Below are 20,940 nucleotides of genomic sequence, written 5' to 3' on the forward strand. Positions count from 1 at the left end.
GATATAGTTTGCAGGCTATTGCTGAGCCCGGATTCTTCCTCAATATTTTAAGCTTTGTTTCAATTAGTATTTTATGTAGAAGGTTTATTGTCAGGGTCTGGGGTTGCTAGGTGGGGTGGCATAGACACAAAAGTCCAGATTCTATAGTCCAAAGCAAAGATAGAGTTTTATTTTCACTCAAAAAGGTAGTGCAGCAACAAAAGGAAACAATAAAAAAATAAATACCTGCCCGGCTAGGCTCTAACTAAACATAGAATAGGTTACCTCACCTAGAATAACAGAAATCCAAAAGCCAGTAGAATCATTCAGGACACAGCTCCAAAAATATGACCTCTCTGTTGGCTATCTAGCCAAGCTCTGCCAAAGTGTTGCTGCTGGAGCTAGCTTCTTAAGCTCCCTTGATGAGCAGACACTTTGGGGATGAGCTGCCGCAACATCCCCAAAGTGTGGACTGGAGGGGGGTGGAATGACAGGACCCACTACCAATTCTACCTGTCATTCCTAAAAATCCAGCCCAATACTGAGCATCTACCAAAATGCTCAGCAGACGAAAGTTGTCGGCTGAGAACAAACATTCCTTCTGGGTTTTCTCATCTCAAGCACCTTAGTAGTCTGGCTGAGATGTACACCCCCTCCATTATATGACCAGCTATTGGCTTACAATATACAGTATATATATATATATATATATATATATATATATATATATATACACACACACATTTCTAAACATATATACATACATATCTCAATAAAGACATGATGTTGCTAATGTATAAACTACTCGTTGCCGCGGCTCCCTGGATTTAAAGATCTCAGTGCCTAAGACAATATTTAATACATAAGACACATGGCTAAATAAAAGCCACGATACAAGTCACAAGAACACAATGCAGACTATAATTGGTTCTGAAGGATCATGCTGAAAATGTGAATTAATTAGATGTTCTGGACTGCAAAGCATGGTAACACGATAAAGCAGTACAAGGCAGGCTAATATTATCATCTCTTTCATACGCAAAATACTTGTGTCATTTGTGTTTCAGCTCTATAGACATATACTGTACAAGCAGAACAATAAGATAATGCTCACAGGCTGACCGCCTGGTGGCTCGTGCTGCAGCGCTCTGACATCAGAAAATTCTGTATACCAGTGGCAGTATAGGAACTGTATTATTTAATAAATACAAATATGTCTGAAGACTAGAAGTAGCCCAATATCTTATCCCAAGCTACTGCCAGCCAAAGGGAATGAAAGAAAACTGAAGTGCTGCTATTTTGTTATATGCGGTATAGCAGCGTGTATATGAAATATGCGACGCTAGTTTAATAAATTATTACAGAGCGCCACTTTATGTGACTGATGAGGTAACAAAACATTTTAATGGGCAACAGAAACATAAGTGTAACATAGTTCAGCTTATGGTGTACTCTGGAGCACTGTAATAACAAAATCTGGTATATAGTGATGTCCACTTTATTCAACATGTAACAATAAATATTCCCTAAAAAGGCTTGCTAATATTCTTTTAAAATATGGTAATAAAATCCTTTTTATGTATTTTTTTTTATTCAGGTAAGTGAGCTAATCCATATTGATTTATTCCAAAAAACTAAACAATAAAGAAAAAGCAATCCGCCAAATTCAGTGGTATAGTATAAAGTCTATCTTCTACAAGACTGCCAAAAAACCTGCACACTGACAAAAAGTAGAGATAATATTATCTCCGATTTGCTGTTAACAATAATTTTTAGGCTTATAATAATATTAAATTAATTAATTATTAAAAATAATATTATTTGGAGAGAATCTGGCATCAGGTTGCCTAGTCTGCTCTAGTGTTACTGCGCCATTTGGCTAATAGGAGTGATCAAAGAATACAGCAGATACACAGCTACAGAAGACCTCTGGCCTTCCTCATGGTGACGACGGGCTGCGGTCTGTGTAGATACACATAGGCCGGGAAGGCAGGGAGATGGCTGTGCTCATGAATACAGCAGATAAACAGCTACAGAACACCTCTGGCTTCTCTCACGGTGACGAACGGGCTGTGGTCTATGTAGTTACACTTAGGCAGGGAAGGCAGGGAGATGCCTGTGCTCATAAATACAGCAGTTACACAGCTACAGGACACCTCTGGCCTTCCTCATGGTGACGGACGGGCTTCGGTCTATGTAGATACACATAGGCAGTGAGATGGCTGTGTTCATGAATACAGCAGATACACAGCTACAGAACACCTCTGGTCTTCCTCATGGTAATGGACGGGCTGCGGTCTATGTAGATACACATAGGCAGGGAAGGCAGGGAGATGGCTGTGCTCATGAATACAGCAGATACACAGCTACAGGACACCTCTGGCCTCTCTCACAGTGATGGACGGGCTACAGTCTATATAGAAACACATAGGCAGGCAAGGCAGGGAGATGACTGTGCTCATGAATACAGCAGATACACAGCTACAGGACACCTCTGGCCTCTCACGGTGTCGGACGGGCTGCAGTCTATGTAGATACACATAGGCAGGGAAGGCAGGGAGATGCCTGTGCTCATGAACACAACAGATACACACCTACAGGACACCTCTGGCCTTCCTCATGGTGACAGATGGGCTGCAGTCTATGTAGATACACATAGGCAGGGCAGGCAGGGAGATGGCTGTGCTCATGAATACAGCAGATACACAGCTACAGAAGACCTCTGGCCTCTCTCACAGTGACGGAGGGGCTGCGGTCTATGTAGATACACATAGGCAGGGAAGGCAGGGAGATGGCTGTGCTCATGAACACAACAGATACACAGCTACAGAACACCTCTGGCCTTCCTCATGGTGACGGATGGGCTGCAGTCTATGTAGATACACATAGGCAGGGAGATGGCTGTGTTCATGAATACAGCAGATACACACCTACAGGACACCTCTGGCCTCTCTCACGGTGATGGACGGGCTGCGGTCTATGTAGATACACATAGGCAGGGAAGGCAGGGAGATGGCTGTGCTCATGAATACAGCAGATAAACAGCTACAGAACACCTCTGGCCTTCCTCACGGTGACGGACGGGCTACGGTCTATGTAGTTACACATGGGCAGGAAGATGGCTGTGCTCCTGAATACAGCAGACTCATTAATATGTGTCCAATGTATTCTACAATTGTTTCCTTTAGCCAAACAAACAGCACAGATTAAGAAAACTGTCTCAAAGAAAATTATTTTTGTTGCCTGTAGAAACTAATCATTTTTCTAGAGAACAATCAGAAATGAATGCTGTTTTTTGATTGGTTGTTATGGGTGTTAAGGAAAAACTGTCAATGTTGCCTATAGCAACCCTTCACGGCTCAATTTTCGTTGCGCATTTTATTCTGGCATAAAAAGCTGTGCTGTAATTGGTTGCTATTGGCAAAGACATTTAAGGTTAAGGCCTTACGTTACGAAAACGTAGCAGAAAAACAACGCAAAGTGTTTTACCTGCATTCCACAACACGGGGCCTTAGACTATGACTGCTTTTCGGAAGTCTGCCCCAATGACTTTATTTGATAAGTGATGATGAAAACAAGAAACCAGTCAGTATAAACCAAGTATGTGAGAAGACAACATGGCCACAGCATACAATTCTATTTCTCATTTCTTTGAGATATGCTTTATACCTTTAATATCTTGAGGATTGTCAATGATAAAATTCCCATTCCATACAACAGAGAAATTCACTGCCAGGTCACTGATATCCATTCCTTCGTAGGTATACTGAGAAAAGAAATTAAAATAATTTAGAAAAAGAAATGGAGAACTAAAACATATTAGGAGAAATTCCTGCAGTTTCCAGATAGATGATGGGGCAGCGATGCAACCTACTCTGTGCCCATGGGTGTCTAAAGGGGGATCGCTGAATATGCACATGGTAATATTGTGCTGTTAGGTTTTGCCTGGTGCAGAAAGGGGAGGGGGGATGCACCACTACAGTACTAAGAATATTCAATCAATTCCCTTCCACAAGGGTGTTAAAACAGGTTACTGTATCAAGGCAAAATTAAAAGCAGCATACAGCTAAAACCTGATCTTCACACAATCCCTTATCAGACTTGCAGAATGAATAAGTATGTGGATCATGCAAGCATGATTGAAGGTAAAAGCATGGGAGGGCTGTAAAGAGTGTTGCACCTATACAATGAGAGCCCTCCTTGCAGCTGTTTGCTCAGTGGAAGTGTTTATTTACTCCTTTGGCTGTGCGTCTGTCTCCTGCAGACCCTCTGCTGCACTGCCAGAAGCAACTGTATTAGAAATTCTATCGAGTCGGTGTGAGCTGGGGACTCGCACAAGCTGATAAGACTTCCCCGTTCTGCTTTATCAGCCTGCTGTAAATTAGCTTTTTGCTTCAACCCTTTTGTCAGATTGCTGTCTTATTCCACAAAATGACCCCCCGCAGGCTGCGACAGGGAAAGGCCAGATAACGCGTTCCATCCTTTTTAAGCAGCATCCCAATTTACAATAGCTCAGGTCATTGTAGCAGCACAACAGCATCATTCTGATTTTACTATAACAGAATAGATTAAAGCTGCCTGTCTGGTGGTTGCTTGTTTATAGAGTAAGCAGCGAGTTAGTGACTACAAAGAAATGCCATGTTGTGGCACAACACTCACCGAGCTGTTCTGGCATTGGACGCTGGAGCTGTTAAAGCGCAGAGCTGGCATACGGTGTAACACACCCTGTATATTTAGCACACACTCGTATCCCCTCTGGCCTGACTGTGGTTGGGGCAGATTTCTTGCCTTCAGAGTAATTGGCTTAACCTCCCCAACTGGGATCAAGATTTCATCTGTGGGTATTAACTGCGGGCAATCCTGTGGCAAAAGAAACCATTTTCATTACAAACACAAAGAGCTGAGTTTGCTATCCTAAATAACAATAGTACAAGCTATTTGGTGGCAAAAACAGATTTGACAAAATGTGATGCTTCACTCCTTGACAACGGAGACATCTGTGCCCGATCTGTGTTATGCTGCGCTTCTTCTGCATTTACTTTATGCTGACTGTGTCTGGAGAACATTACATTAAGGCTAGATTCACACGACTGAAAACTGGCGGGGTGATATCCGTTTTTTAATGGATGTCACATGGCAGCATTAATTTCACTGTCAATGGGGGCTATTTTCATGACCGTTAATTTGACAGTCAAAATATAGGTCAAGTGCTTTCTGCCATTTTCACGGATCCCACTTGGGTGCAAGACAGCCGTGAAAAATTGATGTTTTTAACAGCTGTTTTGCACCTGGTTCACGTGCATCAATCCTAAGTTTTGCAACCTGAAAGATTAATCTATCGTTATATAGTTCTTTTAGAGATTTAAGTAGTGTTGGTGATCTGGGAATGCTGTCACAGCTCTCTATCTACTAATCTCCTATATGTCCCAATATCCAACAAGTGACTTACGACTGCTCTCACTTTGGCATCTGTTCCCAAAATATGCATGTTCCTTATGTCTTCACAACAGTCACTATTACAAATGTCTCACCTTTGACATGCAAACAGAATGTCAGGTAATCAATTTCTATTTTCTACCAATCTCAGTAGCCTTTTCATATTCATTCCACTACTTTTTGTTAGTGACTACATATTCCACAGCACTTTATGTAGATCATATAGTCATATTTACATGAGCACCTTTCTAGTGGAGCTTTATCTATCTCAGACACACATTGGTTATTATCAAAGAAAGTCCATGAACCTAATAGTATGTTTTAGACATTGTGGGTAAACCAGGTAAACAAAGGTAGAATATACAAACCCCAGGCAGATGTAGCCCTTAGTTTGGCATAAAAACAAACCTCCAAAGCTGCAACAATGTGAACATGTCCATACACATGAGATGAATGTCAGCTGGACTTGCTGATTTTGGCAGGATCTTTTCAGCATTTAATGCATATGGGGGTGTTGGAGGAAATCATAGGGGATCATGCATATTCATTGAAACGTGCTCAATTCTTTGTGCACATGGGAGATATGCTGTTGGCAAATTCATCCTGCATTCAATTATTTCCCTTCCCCATTTTGAGGGAGTTGGGAGTATGGGGAATGTGGGAAAAGACGTTGACTATAATTTCAAAGCCACCATACTGCCCATAAAAAGATCTATGCCACTTTGCAAAACAGGAAGTTCTCATTCAGGCCTCTGCAATGCAACCTCTGTATTGCAAAATGTAATCCAAGTTGCATTGTAGGTATATTCATACATAAGTCAGGTTTTATTTTTTACAAATCCAACTTATGTACTGTGGAATCTCAACTAGTGGTCGAATGAGTCAATACTCCAGTAAACTTTCTGTCCCCGAACCTCAGCATTTGCTTCATTAATCTGCAATTTGTTTGCTTTTGCCAGCTCGATAAGACATGCATTATCCCTGTTTCTGCTCCACAGCAGTAGTGATAACTGGCATTCTGCAGGTCTCTACCCCCAGAGAGAGTTGCGGATATATACACGGCGTGCTTAAACAAATTTCATTACTTACTCTGCTAGAGTGCTGTTCATATGCAGTGCAACCCAAGAGAAATGGACCAATCCATCACAGCTTTTGCCACTAACCTCTAGTAAGTTAAATAACAACATCCCTGGGATAACAAACACGCATTATGCAAATACAGTCTGCTTTCTAACAGTCTCCGGCACCACGTGTGGCAGAGCAGTCTGACTCTGGCAACGCAGCCTTTAAGTAAGCAACATTTTTCTGGGTTACATGAATTACTCCAGCCTGTTTCATCAGCACTCACTACAATAAACCATCTAAAGGCATTTTTTAAAGAAGCCAGGGCCCTTTTATAAAATAGCATACCCTGCATCATCAAAAACAATGTTTTCATTGTGCAAAGTACACAAAAAGTGTGCTTTATGAGAGGTATTGGCTTTAGAGCGCATTGCTTGGCAATTTGGCATACAACAATGCTGTAAAAATAATAATGGGTGCCACAGTGAACAATACATAGATGAAGAATTTATGGATATCATATGCCACCGTTATGGACTTATACTGTGCACTTTATTAAAGGGTGTCTCAAACTATACTTGATGAAAGGAGTAGTCGAAAATAATCAGCTCAGAAAACATCCCCCTGCTGGGACCCCCAGAGATAAGCTGGAGTATATGGGAAAACATGGCAGTAAATGTTTAATTTCCCTGCAGTTAAAATTTAGCGTTACATAGATGCCCATTCAAATCAACAGGTTGTATGGGTAATTTAGGATAGATGTACTCGGTACGCAGTCCAAGAGATGAGGATAGGGGGATCTTCCTCTGTCTAATAAGGTTTTCTGAGATGAACCAACCCTTTAATATTTCTGTCTAGAATGAATATACTTCCTTGCCTTACCTCAGAGACATTAACTCGACCCTCTTGAAAGGAACAGGTTGTTGGATCGTGGGTGCATAGATTTCGGTACTTGCACCAGTGACAGCGGAATGCACTATTTACACAGGACAAGCAGCTGAGGAAAAAAGTGGAAGAAACAATGTGACAAAAAACTGATATTAATGACTAAGTCCAGCCAAACACTTATACATTTGCCTGCATATATATTTATATAAAAGTCGAAAAATATACATTGCAAATGGCTAGAAGGTATATTTTCAGATATGCAAGTGGTAAACATATGGATGCACTGAAAGACAAGGAGATGATAGAGGATATATGCAGCCCACCCAAAGGGCCTGGAAGGACAAAGGCACGTCACCACAGCAGTGACTAGTAGGCTAAAACAATCCAAGGAACTGCTGAAGAGTGGATTGCACAGTCTGGTCTTCTCTTAGTGATCTGCTTTCTTTTTAACTGGAATATTTATTTTTCCATGCTAGCCGCAGAGGTTCGCAGGCATAAAAAAGCTGGGACATCTCTAGAAGCAGCCAGCTAGTATAAACAGCGGCTTCCTCTGCATATACACTGGACATGGCCAGGAATAAACAACACAGGCTCCCTGAAGCCATATATGACTTGTGCTGCGTAAACACTGCATCACATTGACATACATTAAATATACATATATTTGCTATTACCATCTCCAGTTACACACTTGTGGCAAATTCCATCAGTCAGTGCAGCCTCAATATTTATGCCAGCGCATATCTAAACACCTGACACCCATACATCATGTCCCTGCTCTGCCCTCCAACCTGCATTCACTAAATCACTCTCTGCTTTCTAAAAAACCTTAAGCACTCATAGACTTGCAAAGTGTCACCTATGGAGCATTTTATTACACATCTGGCAAGCTGGTGTGAATTGCTAGTGGTAAAAATAGGGTGCTGGCATCAGCCAACGAGCAGGTATTGTGCTGATAGCAAGTATTTAGGAACAATTATTATTACTATTTTATTAATGTGCATTCCTGGCTTTACATGCAGTTTCTGGAAACAATGATACCATTAAAGAGGCTACACTGTGTTCTTTCAGGTTCAGGCGGGACATGTAGCCTCCCTCCCCATGGTGATGGGCACTGTGTGCCCAGGAAGACTGAACAAGGATATCTCAAGGTTACATATTGCAGCTTCAAGGGTGAGCTCACTGTTATATCAAATTGCAGCTTTCTGCAGAGTGACCAGCAGGCAGTGCGGGATGGAGTGCATGAGTGTAGGTCTGGCACACAGTGGCAAACACTAACTATTGTTTTCCCATGCCTCAGAGAAATGTTTATTTTGCCTTTTTGAGCTGTCATTATTCAGAGTTAACCCATGTATGGAATATCATTAAATCTGGACAACATCTATTAGTTTTCACCCATTAATTCTGCTCATTTGTAGAGAGAAATGGGTCGTATCCACTGAGTCATATAAGTTATGTGTCTTCTAAGAGAAAGCTCTGCTAAAAATATAGCATTAAACCATCAGACAAAGCTTAAGAAATCAGAGGTCGGAGTGGTTTGATGTTTTCTATTTATGTCAATATTTTAGGTGTAAAAACCTACTGAAAATACTGGGTAATAATAACGCCAAGAATTTTATAGGAACACATTCTGTTTTGTAGGGTATGTTCACACTGAGTATTTTGCAGGCTGATTTTGAGGCAGAATCTGCACTCCCATTCATTTCAAAGGGAGTATGTAGCAGTTTTTTCATCTAGCTGATCTTTTCGGCTAGAGGTAAAAACAGCGACATGACATATTTTCAGGCGGATTCCACCTTAAATAACTCATTGAAAGCAATGGGAGGCGAAAAAACATGACCCTTTTTTTTACATGGTTTTTGATGCATTTTTTGATGCGTTGTTTACAAAACCAGATAAAGAAATCAGAAGTTTTTTTGGTTTTTTTAAACCCTATGTAGCGTAAACAAAAAAAAAGCGGCGTTTACAGTCACAGCAAAATGGATGGGATTCCCTACCGAAAAAATAAGCATTACCGACACACTGCGATTTCCGAAACCATCACAGTTTTGGAAATCGTAGCATGTCAATTATGCCTACGGAAACACCGGCAGTTTCCCCATAGGTATAATTGAAGCAGAAAGTTTGCACAGGAAAACTCTACGAACTTTCTGTGAAAAGAGCTGGGGGAAAACCACAATGAGTTTCCACCACGTTTTTCCCAGAGCACTTTTTCACTGCGGACCGCTACATGGGGCCTTAGCCATAATGGAATTTATACCATTATGTCAATTATACCTACAGCATTTCGGACTTTCTGTGAAAAGCACTGCAGGAACAACTGCCAAAATGATTTTTCCCGCAGCGCTTTTTCGCTGCAGGACGCTATGTGGGGTTCTAACCTTTAAGGGAAGTTTACAGGTTCAGACAGTGTGCTAAAAAAAGCATGAAAAACTGCAAGAAAAACTGCGCTGAAAAATGTGACAAACTGCATTTACGTAAAAAAAAAAAAAAAAAAATGCGGCAAAAAAACGTTTCCTAATTCCTGAAACAGATTTTTTCAGCCTGTAAAAAACTCTGTGTGCATGTCTGTTTTAGTAAATAATTCTATACAGCATAAAGCAATAATTCTGGAGCATGGTTAATTAGGACTGTGTTGGTCCTCTGTTACTCCCCCTAGAGGAACAACACAATAGAGCAGTTTATGAAAAGATGCTCTAAAATTGTTACTTTATAGGGGTATACAAGAATTCAGTAACGCATACATTAGGAGAGTTGTCAACTCCTCAGTTGTCAACTCCTTCACAGCCATAATACATGTGTCCATATTATGCGATTTAGAATAACATCTAGAGAGTTCTTACAGTTGGTGGCCGCTGCAGTTGTAGAACTTAAAGTCTGTGGTCACAAAAATCTTGCCAGTCTCTTTGGAGATAAGCTGAAGCTCCACCCCAAACCAGTCTAAAAGGAAAAGTAAGAGCCATGATCAGTGGAAGATAAACAGAACACAGATAACAAAAAAGATGTCTTTGTTTTAAAGATGACCTCTTCCAACCATTCAAGTCCTTAACTTCTGTTAATAGGTGCTGTTCCACTGATTCCAGCGCAGATGGAATTTTTTCTCTAGCCCCCACCATTCCTGAGCAACAAGAACAGTTAGCTTTGGTGCCCGTATTTAAGCTCTGTAATTTCATAAGGGCAGTGACAAGCTGGGGGACATGCAGGAGAATGACCGATGGATATGAATAAAACCGCGCTACTCTCTTGGGATAAACCAATACACGCACTTTATTCCACTTTCTTAAAAACACGACGCTACAACACAGCGTTTCGGGGATTCCCCTTTTTCAAGTGTCACAAAACACACAATATACCCTCAAAAGGCAGTTCTGTGAGTTCTAAATTACCAGAAATATCCAGTTTCTCAAGGTTTTCACAATCTCCCAGTTCAGGTGGTATGTTTTTTAGATTATTGAAGCTAACATTGAGTTCTTTCAGATTTCGCAGGCAACCTTGAATATGTTAATCTATTTTATGGCTTCTGTTAGTCCTCTGCCAATCAATTCCTTCCTCCCTGAGGAAGAAAACAGTGGACTTTTGAAACCCATAGGAAAAAGGAATGCTTACTTACAGCTGTGACGTCACCATGGTTTTTTTTCACTAGCACTGGAATACATGTGGAGGACACAACCAGCTGAAGCTCCTCCAAACTGCCAGAAAAGTATCCACTTAAGAGAAGCCCCTTCCTGGACTTGGTGGTGTGGAGGCACTACTGAATACAGAGCCACATGCTGATATTTGTTATTGGCACATCAACACGTAGTCACGATTAGGAATTGGATTGGCAGAGGACTAACAGAAGCCATAAAATAGATTAACATATTCAAGGTTGCCTGCGAAATCTGAAAGAACTCAATGTTAGCTTCAATAATCTAAAAAACATACCACCTGAACTGGGAGATTGTGAAAACCTTGAGAAACTGGATATTTCTGGTAATTTAGAACTCACAGAACTGCCTTTTGAGGGTATATTGTGTGTTTTGTGACACTTGAAAAAGGGGAATCCCCGAAACGCTGTGTTGTAGCGTCGTGTTTTTAAGAAAGTGGAATAAAGTGCGTGTATTGGTTTATCCCAAGAGAGTAGCGCGGTTTTATTCATATCCATCGGTCATTCTCCTGCATCTTCTGTTCCCTAAGGGGTTCTGGATTGAATTACTGCTGCTGCCAATCTTCCTTGTATTGTATTAACAATCTATTCCTGTGGTTGCTCGGTATTATCATTTGTTCCTCAAGCTGGGGGACATGACTCTGAGCTCCAATCAGAGCCAGCCAGTGTCAAGAGTTCAGAATCACCACCTTGGTCTGCTCCTACCTGACACCGCCCTCCTGACAGTACAGAGTACTATATCAGCACCAAAACTAACTGCATTGCTTTTGGGAAAGATGGAGATAGAGATAAAATTTAAACTGTGCCAGAATCAGTGAAGCAGCGCCTATTAAATAATGTAAAGAGCTGGACTTATTGGAGGATTGGCGGTATTGAAAGGTCCTCTAAAAGTAATATTTTTGCTGGCACAAATACATAAAGAAAAATTTCAACTGTATGCCAAATGTTGAGATTCTCAAACCTAAAGCCATGTGCTCGGGACTAAAGTTGGGCATGCCTAAGTCTTTATTTTCAAGGAAGGCCTAACCTCCTCTCCTCATTAAGTAGACATTAAAGCTCAGCCAAAACCAAGCGTGCATCTACATGGGAAGGTCAAGAGAAATAGCTAACACCCAAATGAACATTTGTCTAACAGCTATTACAAGTGTATAGTGACCATAATCTTTGCCTGAAATTTCCAATTTTTTTTCAGGGCCACTAAAGCATTTGCAAGTCTAAGGCTATGGCCCCATGTAGAGGGCCGCAGTAAAAAGCAGTGTGGGAAAAAAAGCTGCCGAAACGCATTGCTGTTTTCCCACAACCCTTTTCACAGAAAGTCTGAGCGTTTTTTCTCTATTGACTTACTTCTTCAATTAAACCTATAAGGAAACTGTCTGCATTTCCATAGGTATAATTGGAAGAATATGCAAAACTGTCTTCCATGATGTAATTAGGAAGACAGTGCCTCAGTCATGCAGCCCAATAGAGGGCGCTCCCTTTAACATCATGCCCAACCTTCCCAGAGGCCTTTGCAGCAAATCCCACATCATTTGCAGCAAAGGCCTCTGGGAAGGTCAGGCATGATGTTAAAGGGAGCGCCCTCTTTTGGGCTGCATGACTGAGGCACTGTCTTCCTATTTACATCATAGAAGACAGATTTGCATATTCTTCCCATGATCCTCTTCACAGTGGAGCGTCTATGGCTTAATAAGACTCCACACACCTAAATGGTGGTCTCTCCCTAAGGAGTGACGATATCTGCTTAACCATAGGTATAATTGACATGATGCGATTTCCAAAAAGGTTTTGGAAACGGCAGCATTTGTTCTGTGGGTATTTTTGTGCAATGTGATATTCGCTAGTCCTCACACTTTGCAGGGAATGTAAACGTTTATGCCACGTGGGACTCCAGCTTCAAGATCATTACAGTAGTAGCGGTGGTTTTATGGCCAGGAGATCACTCATAGGAAGGTTGTCCCTCTTATGATCCGGTTATCTCCATGTTCCAGATTAGGTAATTGTAAATCCATTACAATTGTTAAAATTTTTTACCTTTTAATAAGGTAATAATTTAGGACTGTGAGAGATATCAGCTAGCCAGCTTTCAATATGGGATTTTTCATATATCCTAACACTACAGAAATAGATATATAGCGGGTGCACTCTGGGATTTCGGTAAGCGCCGTGCCTACTTCCAAACATCAGGAAATAATCCTTTTATTTCCTTGTCCCCAAACAAGATAATCCCAGACTCTTTCTAAATAACAGGCTCCCCTCTGCACATAAGCTTCTAGGCATAAAGAAACCTCTTCCAAGTTGCAGAATTTTTCTGTTATGTGATTTCTGAAAGTGTCTGAGACCTAAATCACCCGGTGGGTATTGTATTCTGAGTTTGTGTGGCATGTTTGCCTGAAATGTACAGTGAGAAAGATACAATAGAGGACTACTTATAATAAATTACAGCCTCATTTGCATAACAACTACTACTAAAAATTTTCCTATAAGGTGTTAGATTTCAAAGACAATTTACTGGCCCTCGATATTGCTGTGCTTCCATTTTAACAAAGGTTCAGAGATTATCACAATAGAAACTGATTGGTGCAAATTAACTCATCATAGTGGATGTGCAAGTGCCTAAGACGGCAGGACATAGAAGAAACTGACAGCGGCAGGCAATGTATTCAGTGGAAGAAAGTATTCAGAGTAAGAAAGTATTCGACCCCTTGAAGGGAAAAAAACTCATTTTCAGTCACTTTGGTGTTCAAGTGGTCACTAACAATACAGATATTACATTATCAACATATGGGGCAGATTTATTACAATAGTCTAAAAGCAAAACTGTCTTACCCATAGCAACCAATTATAATCACAATTGCTATGGGAAATTAAGACAGTTTGACCATTTTAATAAATCTTCCCCATGGATTCTATGAAGCATGTCTCATTGTGATTGACTGCTAAGCCCCTTGCCGTGGGCAAGGTCAGTGTTCTATCCGTGTTTTTCTCAGATAGCACACTAACTCATTCATTTTTATGGGTCCATGCACACGGCGTAATGGACTTGCCCATAGAAGTGAGAATAAAAACCACGGATAGCACACTGATGCACTAAATGTCTCATCTGTATTTTTGCAGATCTGTAAACTCGGATCACTGATGTCTTCTAAAGTGTGAGAGGGTGTTTGGGCCCCAGTTAGGCATCCCCATACAAGACAGAAAGGGGCTGTTTCCATAACACCAACATAAAGCTAAGGAAACAGCATAGCACATCTATGTATGCTGTTTCTGTCATTGTAGAGCTATAGACGACAGGTATCTCAGCTGTGATATTCTGCTTGAGTTGCTATCATTCACCTCTATGGAGTTACAAAAACAGAATTGAGCAGTAGCTGTTTTGAGTCACCTGCTGTTGATCAGAACTTGTGGCTAATACCCTATTAAAGGGGAAGTTAGTTATTAGATGTTAAAAAGACAAAATGTGTCACGCTGCAGTAATAATACATGAAAAATCTCACCTTGATCTGCAGGTATAATAGGAACATCTTTTGCAGCTGGGGAAATACAGACTATACGATTGCCAGACACTTGTCCCTCTACCTGAGTAATGTTACCGATGGAGCAAATGACACCAGTAGACAGATCCGGGACATCACTAACTTCTAAAGTGAGCTAAAAGAGAAAAGATGTCAACACTGTTTCTACTGAACAGGATGCCTCTAAGGCTGTGCCGATATCAGTTGCTTTCAGCAAAATGGCCTAAACCCCAAAAGAAATGTGATGGACCCCACTGCAAAACAACAGGATCTATTAGAATTGGATCTCATTGATGTCATGGCTCTGATGTGAACAAAAACCATGACGCTAGTGTGCACAATGCCTAAGGCACGTGATAACGGGAAAAGACTAAAGGGGTTACACACAGGGTGTCTTCCAAAAAAGTGCTCACCTAACCTCAGGCTGTGTGCCATATTGTATCTGAACTTCAATCAGTTCAGTAGCGCACCTGCAATACTAAACACTCACTTCTGCCAAAGAGCAATATTGCCCCCTAGCTAGCCCTATACTGCCCTTATGAATAAATAATGAACTTTTAATGAATTCTAAGATATATAATTCCTAGCACCCCTGAAGACAACGTTTCTCCGGTGATTACATCATCCATTCACCCTTCACCCCACCTTTGGGAGGGAGTAGAAGGTAAAAATTGTTTGATAGTCAATTCCTGGGATCTTAATATATTCCTTTACTTGTTTCTTAATTTATGTCAAAGAATTAATAAAAATTTAAATTTTATTCTTAGAAGTAATATAGGTACTACCGGTAGTTAGGGGCCAATACTGTCCTTTGGCAAAAATAAGTCTTCATGTTTGTCTTCCTCACACCTATAGGGATTTATTTTTAGACTGTATTCGGCTGCAATACTTGACACAAATCCCAATGTAACATGATTTCATTAAAAAAAATATCTAACTTTCTCTTGTCTTAAAGATTGTTCATGTGCTTTCCCTTTAGAAATGAAATTTACATATGACAATGGTAAATCTATAGCTATGGTTAGAAGATTACCCTTGTGTCTCTTACCGGTAGGCTGTGCTCTGACACCGGTAGGCTGTTGGGCTGTACCATAACCTTAACACATTGATCAATATTACTTGCAAAGCGGAATGGCTCCTCTGCACGGTCACACTTATCCTTTTGGGAGCACCTGGAGGAAGTAAATGTGAACATTTTATTAATACATATACAATGAAACTTGTATAGTTGGGGTGGGTCTTCTCAAAAGAAGAAAAAAGCCTATATGCATAATACAGCTTGAACGAAAAACTGTCACACGAAAATTGGTCTGGAGTTTGATGTGTAGTGGGGTCTTCAAAAAGGAGAGGTCTTTTGGAAAGATGTTATTGCATAGACCTAAAGTGGACCAAAACGTGCTCTTGATATAAATTTAGCACACCTAAAAAATCTTAGGGGGCGTTCACACTACTGTTGGATTCCGTCAGCGGTGTCTGTGGCTATTGTCTGTACAAGATTTTAGCAATGGACACTAGCTGATCCGTCTGAAATTCCATTCATTTCAATGGGATTTTATCTTGTGTCCGTTTACACCCATGTCCGTTTCTGCAAGTGGATAAAAAAAATCCTGCAGGACTTTTCTGTCTGTTTGAAAAAACGGACAGCAAGTGTCCATAATTTTTATAACACTGAAGTCTATGGGCAACAGATTTCTAATGGACAGTAACTGATAGCCATCTATCACACCAATCTAACACCCACGGGAGAAACTGCGGCAGGAATGCATCACGGTTCTTCCTTTTTTTTTTTTTTTTTTAAATGTAGATTGTGAGCCCCACATAGAGCTCACAATGTACATTTTTTCCCCCTATCAGTATGTCTTTTGGAATATGGGATGGAAATCTATGCAAACACGGGGAGAACATACAAACTCCTTGCAGATGGTTTTTTTTGCCCTTGGTGGGATTTGAACACCAAGGCTCCAGCGCTGCAATGCTAACCACTGAGCCACTGTGTGGCACTGCGTCATGGTTCTTCTAACAGCGCTGTAAACAAAAAGTTTTACTCTGCAGACTTTCTGTTACTATTAGAGATGAGCGAACACTAAAATGTTCGAGGTTCGAAATTCGATTCGAACAGCCGCTCACTGTTCGAGTGTTCGAATGGGTTTCGAACCCCATTATAGTCTATGGGGAACATAAACTCGTTAAGGGGGAAACCCAAATTCGTGTCTGGAAGGTCACCAAGTCCACTATGACACCCCAGGAAATGATACCAACACCCTGGAATGACACTGGGACAGCAGGGGAAGCATGTCTGGGGGCATAAAAGTCACTTTATTTCATGGAAATCCCTGTCAGTTTGCGATTTTCGCAAGCTAACTTTTCCCCATAGAAATGCATTGGCCAGTGCTGATTGGCCAGAGTACGGAACTCGACCAATCAGCGCTGGCTCTGCTGGAGGAGGCGGAGTCTAAGATAGCTCCACACCAGTCTCCATTCAGGTCCGACCTTAGACTCCGCCTCCTCCGGCAGAGCCAGCGCTGATTGGCCGAAGGCTGGCCAATGCATTCCTATGCGAATGCAGACTTAGCAGTGCTGAGTCAGTTTTGCTCAACTACACATCTGATGCACACTCGGCACTGCTACATCAGATGTAGCAATCTGATGTAGCAGAGCCGAGGGTGCACTAGAACCCCTGTGCAAACTCAGTTCACGCTAATAGAATGCATTGGCCAGCGCTGATTGGCCAATGCATTCTATTAGCCCGATGAAGTAGAGCTGAATGTGTGTGCTAAGCACACACATTCAGCACTGCTTCATCACGCCAATACAATGCATTAGCCAGTGCTGATTGGCCAGAGTACGGAATTCGGCCAATCAGCGCTGGCTCTGCTGGAGGAGGCGGAGTCTAAGATCGCTCCACACCAGTCTCCATTCAGGTCCGACCTTAGACTCCGCCTCCTCCGGCAGAGCCAGCGCTGATTGGCCGAAGGCTGGCCAATGCATTCCTATGCGAATGCAGACTTAGCAGTGCTGAGTCAGTTTTGCTCAACTACACATCTGATGCACACTCGGCACTGCTACATCAGATGTAGCAATCTGATGTAGCAGAGCCGAGGGTGCACTAGAACCCCTGTGCAAACTCAGTTCACGCTAATAGAATGCATTGGCCAGCGCTGATTGGCCAATGCATTCTATTAGCCCGATGAAGTAGAGCTGAATGTGTGTGCTAAGCACACTCATTCAGCACTGCTTCATCACGCCAATACAATGCATTAGCCAGTGCTGATTGGCCAGAGTACGGAATTCGGCCAATCAGCGCTGGCTCTGCTGGAGGAGGCGGAGTCTAAGATCGCTCCACACCAGTCTCCATTCAGGTCCGACCTTAGACTCCGCCTCCTCCGGCAGAGCCAGCGCTGATTGGCCGAAGGCTGGCCAATGCATTCCTATGCGAATGCAGACTTAGCAGTGCTGAGTCAGTTTTGCTCAACTACACATCTGATGCACACTCGGCACTGCTACATCAGATGTAGCAATCTGATGTAGCAGAGCCGAGGGTGCACTAGAACCGTGTGCAAACTCAGTTCACGCTAATAGAATGCATTGGCCAGCGCTGATTGGCCAATGCATTCTATTAGCCCGATGAAGTAGAGCTGAATGTGTGTGCTAAGCACACACATTCAGCACTGCTTCATCACGCCAATACAATGCATTAGCCAGTGCTGATTGGCCAGAGTACGGAATTCGGCCAATCAGCGCTGGCTCTGCTGGAGGAGGCGGAGTCTAAGGTCGGACCTGAATGGAGACTGGTGTGGAGCGATCTTAGACTCCGCCTCCTCCAGCAGAGCCAGCGCTGATTGGCCGAATTCCGTACTCTGGCCAATCAGCGCTGGCCAATGCATTCTATTAGCTTGATGAAGCAGAGTGTGCACAAGGGTTCAAGCGCACCCTCGGCTCTGATGTAGCAGAGCTGAGGGTGCACAAGGGTTCAAGTGCACCCTCGGCTCTCCTACATCAGAGCCGAGGGTGCGCTTGAACCCTTGTGCAGCCTCGGCTCTGCTACATCAGAGCCGAGGGTGCGCTTGAACCCTTGTGCACACTCTGCTTCATCAAGCTAATAGAATGCATTGGCCAGCACTGATTGGCCAGAGTACGGAATTCGGCCAATCAGCGCTGGCCAATGCATCCCTATGGGAAAAAGTTTATCTCACAAAAATCACAATTACACACCCGATAGAGCCCCAAAAAGTTATTTTTAATAACATTCCCCCCTAAATAAAGGTTATCCCTAGCTATCCCTGCCTGTACAGCTATCCCTGTCTCATAGTCACAAAGTTCACATTCTCATATGACCCGGATTTGAAATCCACTATTCGTCTAAAATGGAGGTCACCTGATTTCGGCAGCCAATGACTTTTTCCAATTTTTTTCAATGCCCCCGGTGTCGTAGTTCCTGTCCCACCTCCCCTGTGCTGTTATTGGTGCAAAAAAGGCGCCAGGGAAGGTGGGAGGGGAATCGAATTTTGGCGCACTTTACCACGTGGTGTTCGATTCGATTCGAACATGGCGAACACCCTGATATCCGATCGAACATGTGTTCGATAGAACACTGTTCGCTCATCTCTAGTTACTATTATATCTACGGGGAAGCTGCCAGCGTTTCTGTAGATATAATTGACATACTGTGATTTCTAAAACCGCGCCGGTTTTGTAAACTGCAGCGTGTTCGTGCTGCGGTTTTTACCGCTGTGTGAGCACGGGGTTTGCATGAATCCCATCCAGTTTGCAATTACTGTAAAAAGCCACGGTTTTTTGCAAGGTGTTTCCACTGCAGGCAAATCACAGTGTTTCCAACCCGTGGAGCCCTGGCCTAAGAACACAAAAGTCTCATTCCTAGCTCCGTGAACAAGGATTCTTACAAGTCAGAAACCGTACAATCCTAATTTGTTTCTATTACCGTCAATTATTTAAGTCCACCAATATACTACTTTATATACACATAGCAAAATATAGCAAACACATGAAGCTGCAGAATATTTTACATTTTGTGAGGCTCTATACTCTTTCTGTGATATATACATTTAATGTTAAATCTGGAAGCAAGGTTGTACCTGGGCACAATTCATTTGCACAGTGCTAATATACTGCTAGTATGCAGGATTTTGATGGAAAAATAAGTCGCTGACCCTGCATATCTGAAAATGTGATTTTGATGCCTTAGGCACCGTTCCATAAAGTCATTTGCAGATGGAGTCAGGGCTAGGATATGGAAATGGTTTTCCTTGTATACTGTCGTTGACAATACCAATATGTGATGGGGTCTGCAGACCATGGGCATGGTTGTAACTGTTTTACTTGCGATATAAGAAGAGGGGAAGCTTGCGATTCTGTGCACCTAATGTTCTCCTGAAACTCTCTGTAATATTGTGCTATTTATTGCACGTATAAATGCTAAGTGGAGGTTGTTACTCTCACTCGATAAGAGCATTCTCCCCGTTTTTATCACCTTCTTTTCTTGGTTTATAGCTTAAAGACAAAAATTTCCAGATCTCAGAGACATGAAAGCTCAGGTAATGCAATAGGCAGCTAGAAGATAGAGGAACAATGGCATTTTATGGATAATACATCAGCACCAGTTCTGAATGCTATAACACAATATGGGTAGCTCAGAAGTGACCTGCATTTATCTCCTAGGCTCCTATTTCTAAGGTAGGACTAAAGCAGGTCCACAGGTCAAAGGATATTAGTAAAATTTGAGTCCAAGTAGCAAAACTGGACTACTGTTATTTATTTCTCCCAAACAGCTCAGTCCTCAGTCGCTGATGCTTTTTAATACCTACCTAAAAGGATGATGACAGATAGCAAGACTTTGAGACTACTTAGGTTTTTTTTCAGCCACGATCTAACACAATATCTTTAAAAAAGTCAAACATTTATACACAAAAGTGTTTAAATACATTAGAATAATATAGCATTGTTCAAGAAATTTTAACCTATGGTGCAAGATGACCAAAAATAAATGGATATGTCCCTATCCACAAAAGGGCACAGTAAAACATTAAAATGTATTCTAATAAAGTATATTGTTTTACTATGCCCTTTTGTGGATAGGGACATCTCCATTTATTTTTGGTTATTTATTTGGGCCTCTACAGTTACGGTATATTATTTTTCAATTTGTGTTTATGGTGTAAGATGCAGTTAAACCCAGAACGCAGATGTGGCTCCCAAAGTCTAGGTGATGAGTTGTACCTACTACCCCATAACTACTTACATGTTATGCAGGACACACCATCCACAATGTGGATCACCGGAACTGAGGCACTCCCCACATGTTGAATATTGCTCACAAGACTCCACAGGAACTCTTGATACCTGAAACAAAGAACAAATGACAAGGGTTCAGTGATAGACCAAGTTGTATTCTGCCATCAT

At 41.9% G+C, this 20,940-nt stretch overlaps 1 protein-coding gene across 1 annotated transcript in view; it reads right to left on the minus strand.

Annotated features, from left to right (window-relative positions):
* PLXNA2 (plexin A2) overlaps nt 1-20,940 on the minus strand; it is a 272,967-nt gene that overhangs the window by 69,983 nt on the left and 182,044 nt on the right. The window contains exons 5-11 of the mRNA XM_075264212.1: nt 20,780-20,880; nt 15,572-15,695; nt 14,506-14,659; nt 10,209-10,305; nt 7,360-7,474; nt 4,639-4,839; nt 3,649-3,745 (exon numbers count right to left, since the gene is read on the minus strand). Coding sequence (XP_075120313.1) covers nt 3,649-3,745; nt 4,639-4,839; nt 7,360-7,474; nt 10,209-10,305; nt 14,506-14,659; nt 15,572-15,695; nt 20,780-20,880 — 889 coding nt within the window. The remainder of the gene's footprint in view (nt 1-3,648; nt 3,746-4,638; nt 4,840-7,359; nt 7,475-10,208; nt 10,306-14,505; nt 14,660-15,571; nt 15,696-20,779; nt 20,881-20,940) is intronic.

The sequence above is a fragment of the Leptodactylus fuscus genome, chromosome 2 (genome assembly GCF_031893055.1).
Source record: "Leptodactylus fuscus isolate aLepFus1 chromosome 2, aLepFus1.hap2, whole genome shotgun sequence".
NCBI classification, from domain to species: domain Eukaryota; kingdom Metazoa; phylum Chordata; class Amphibia; order Anura; family Leptodactylidae; genus Leptodactylus; species Leptodactylus fuscus.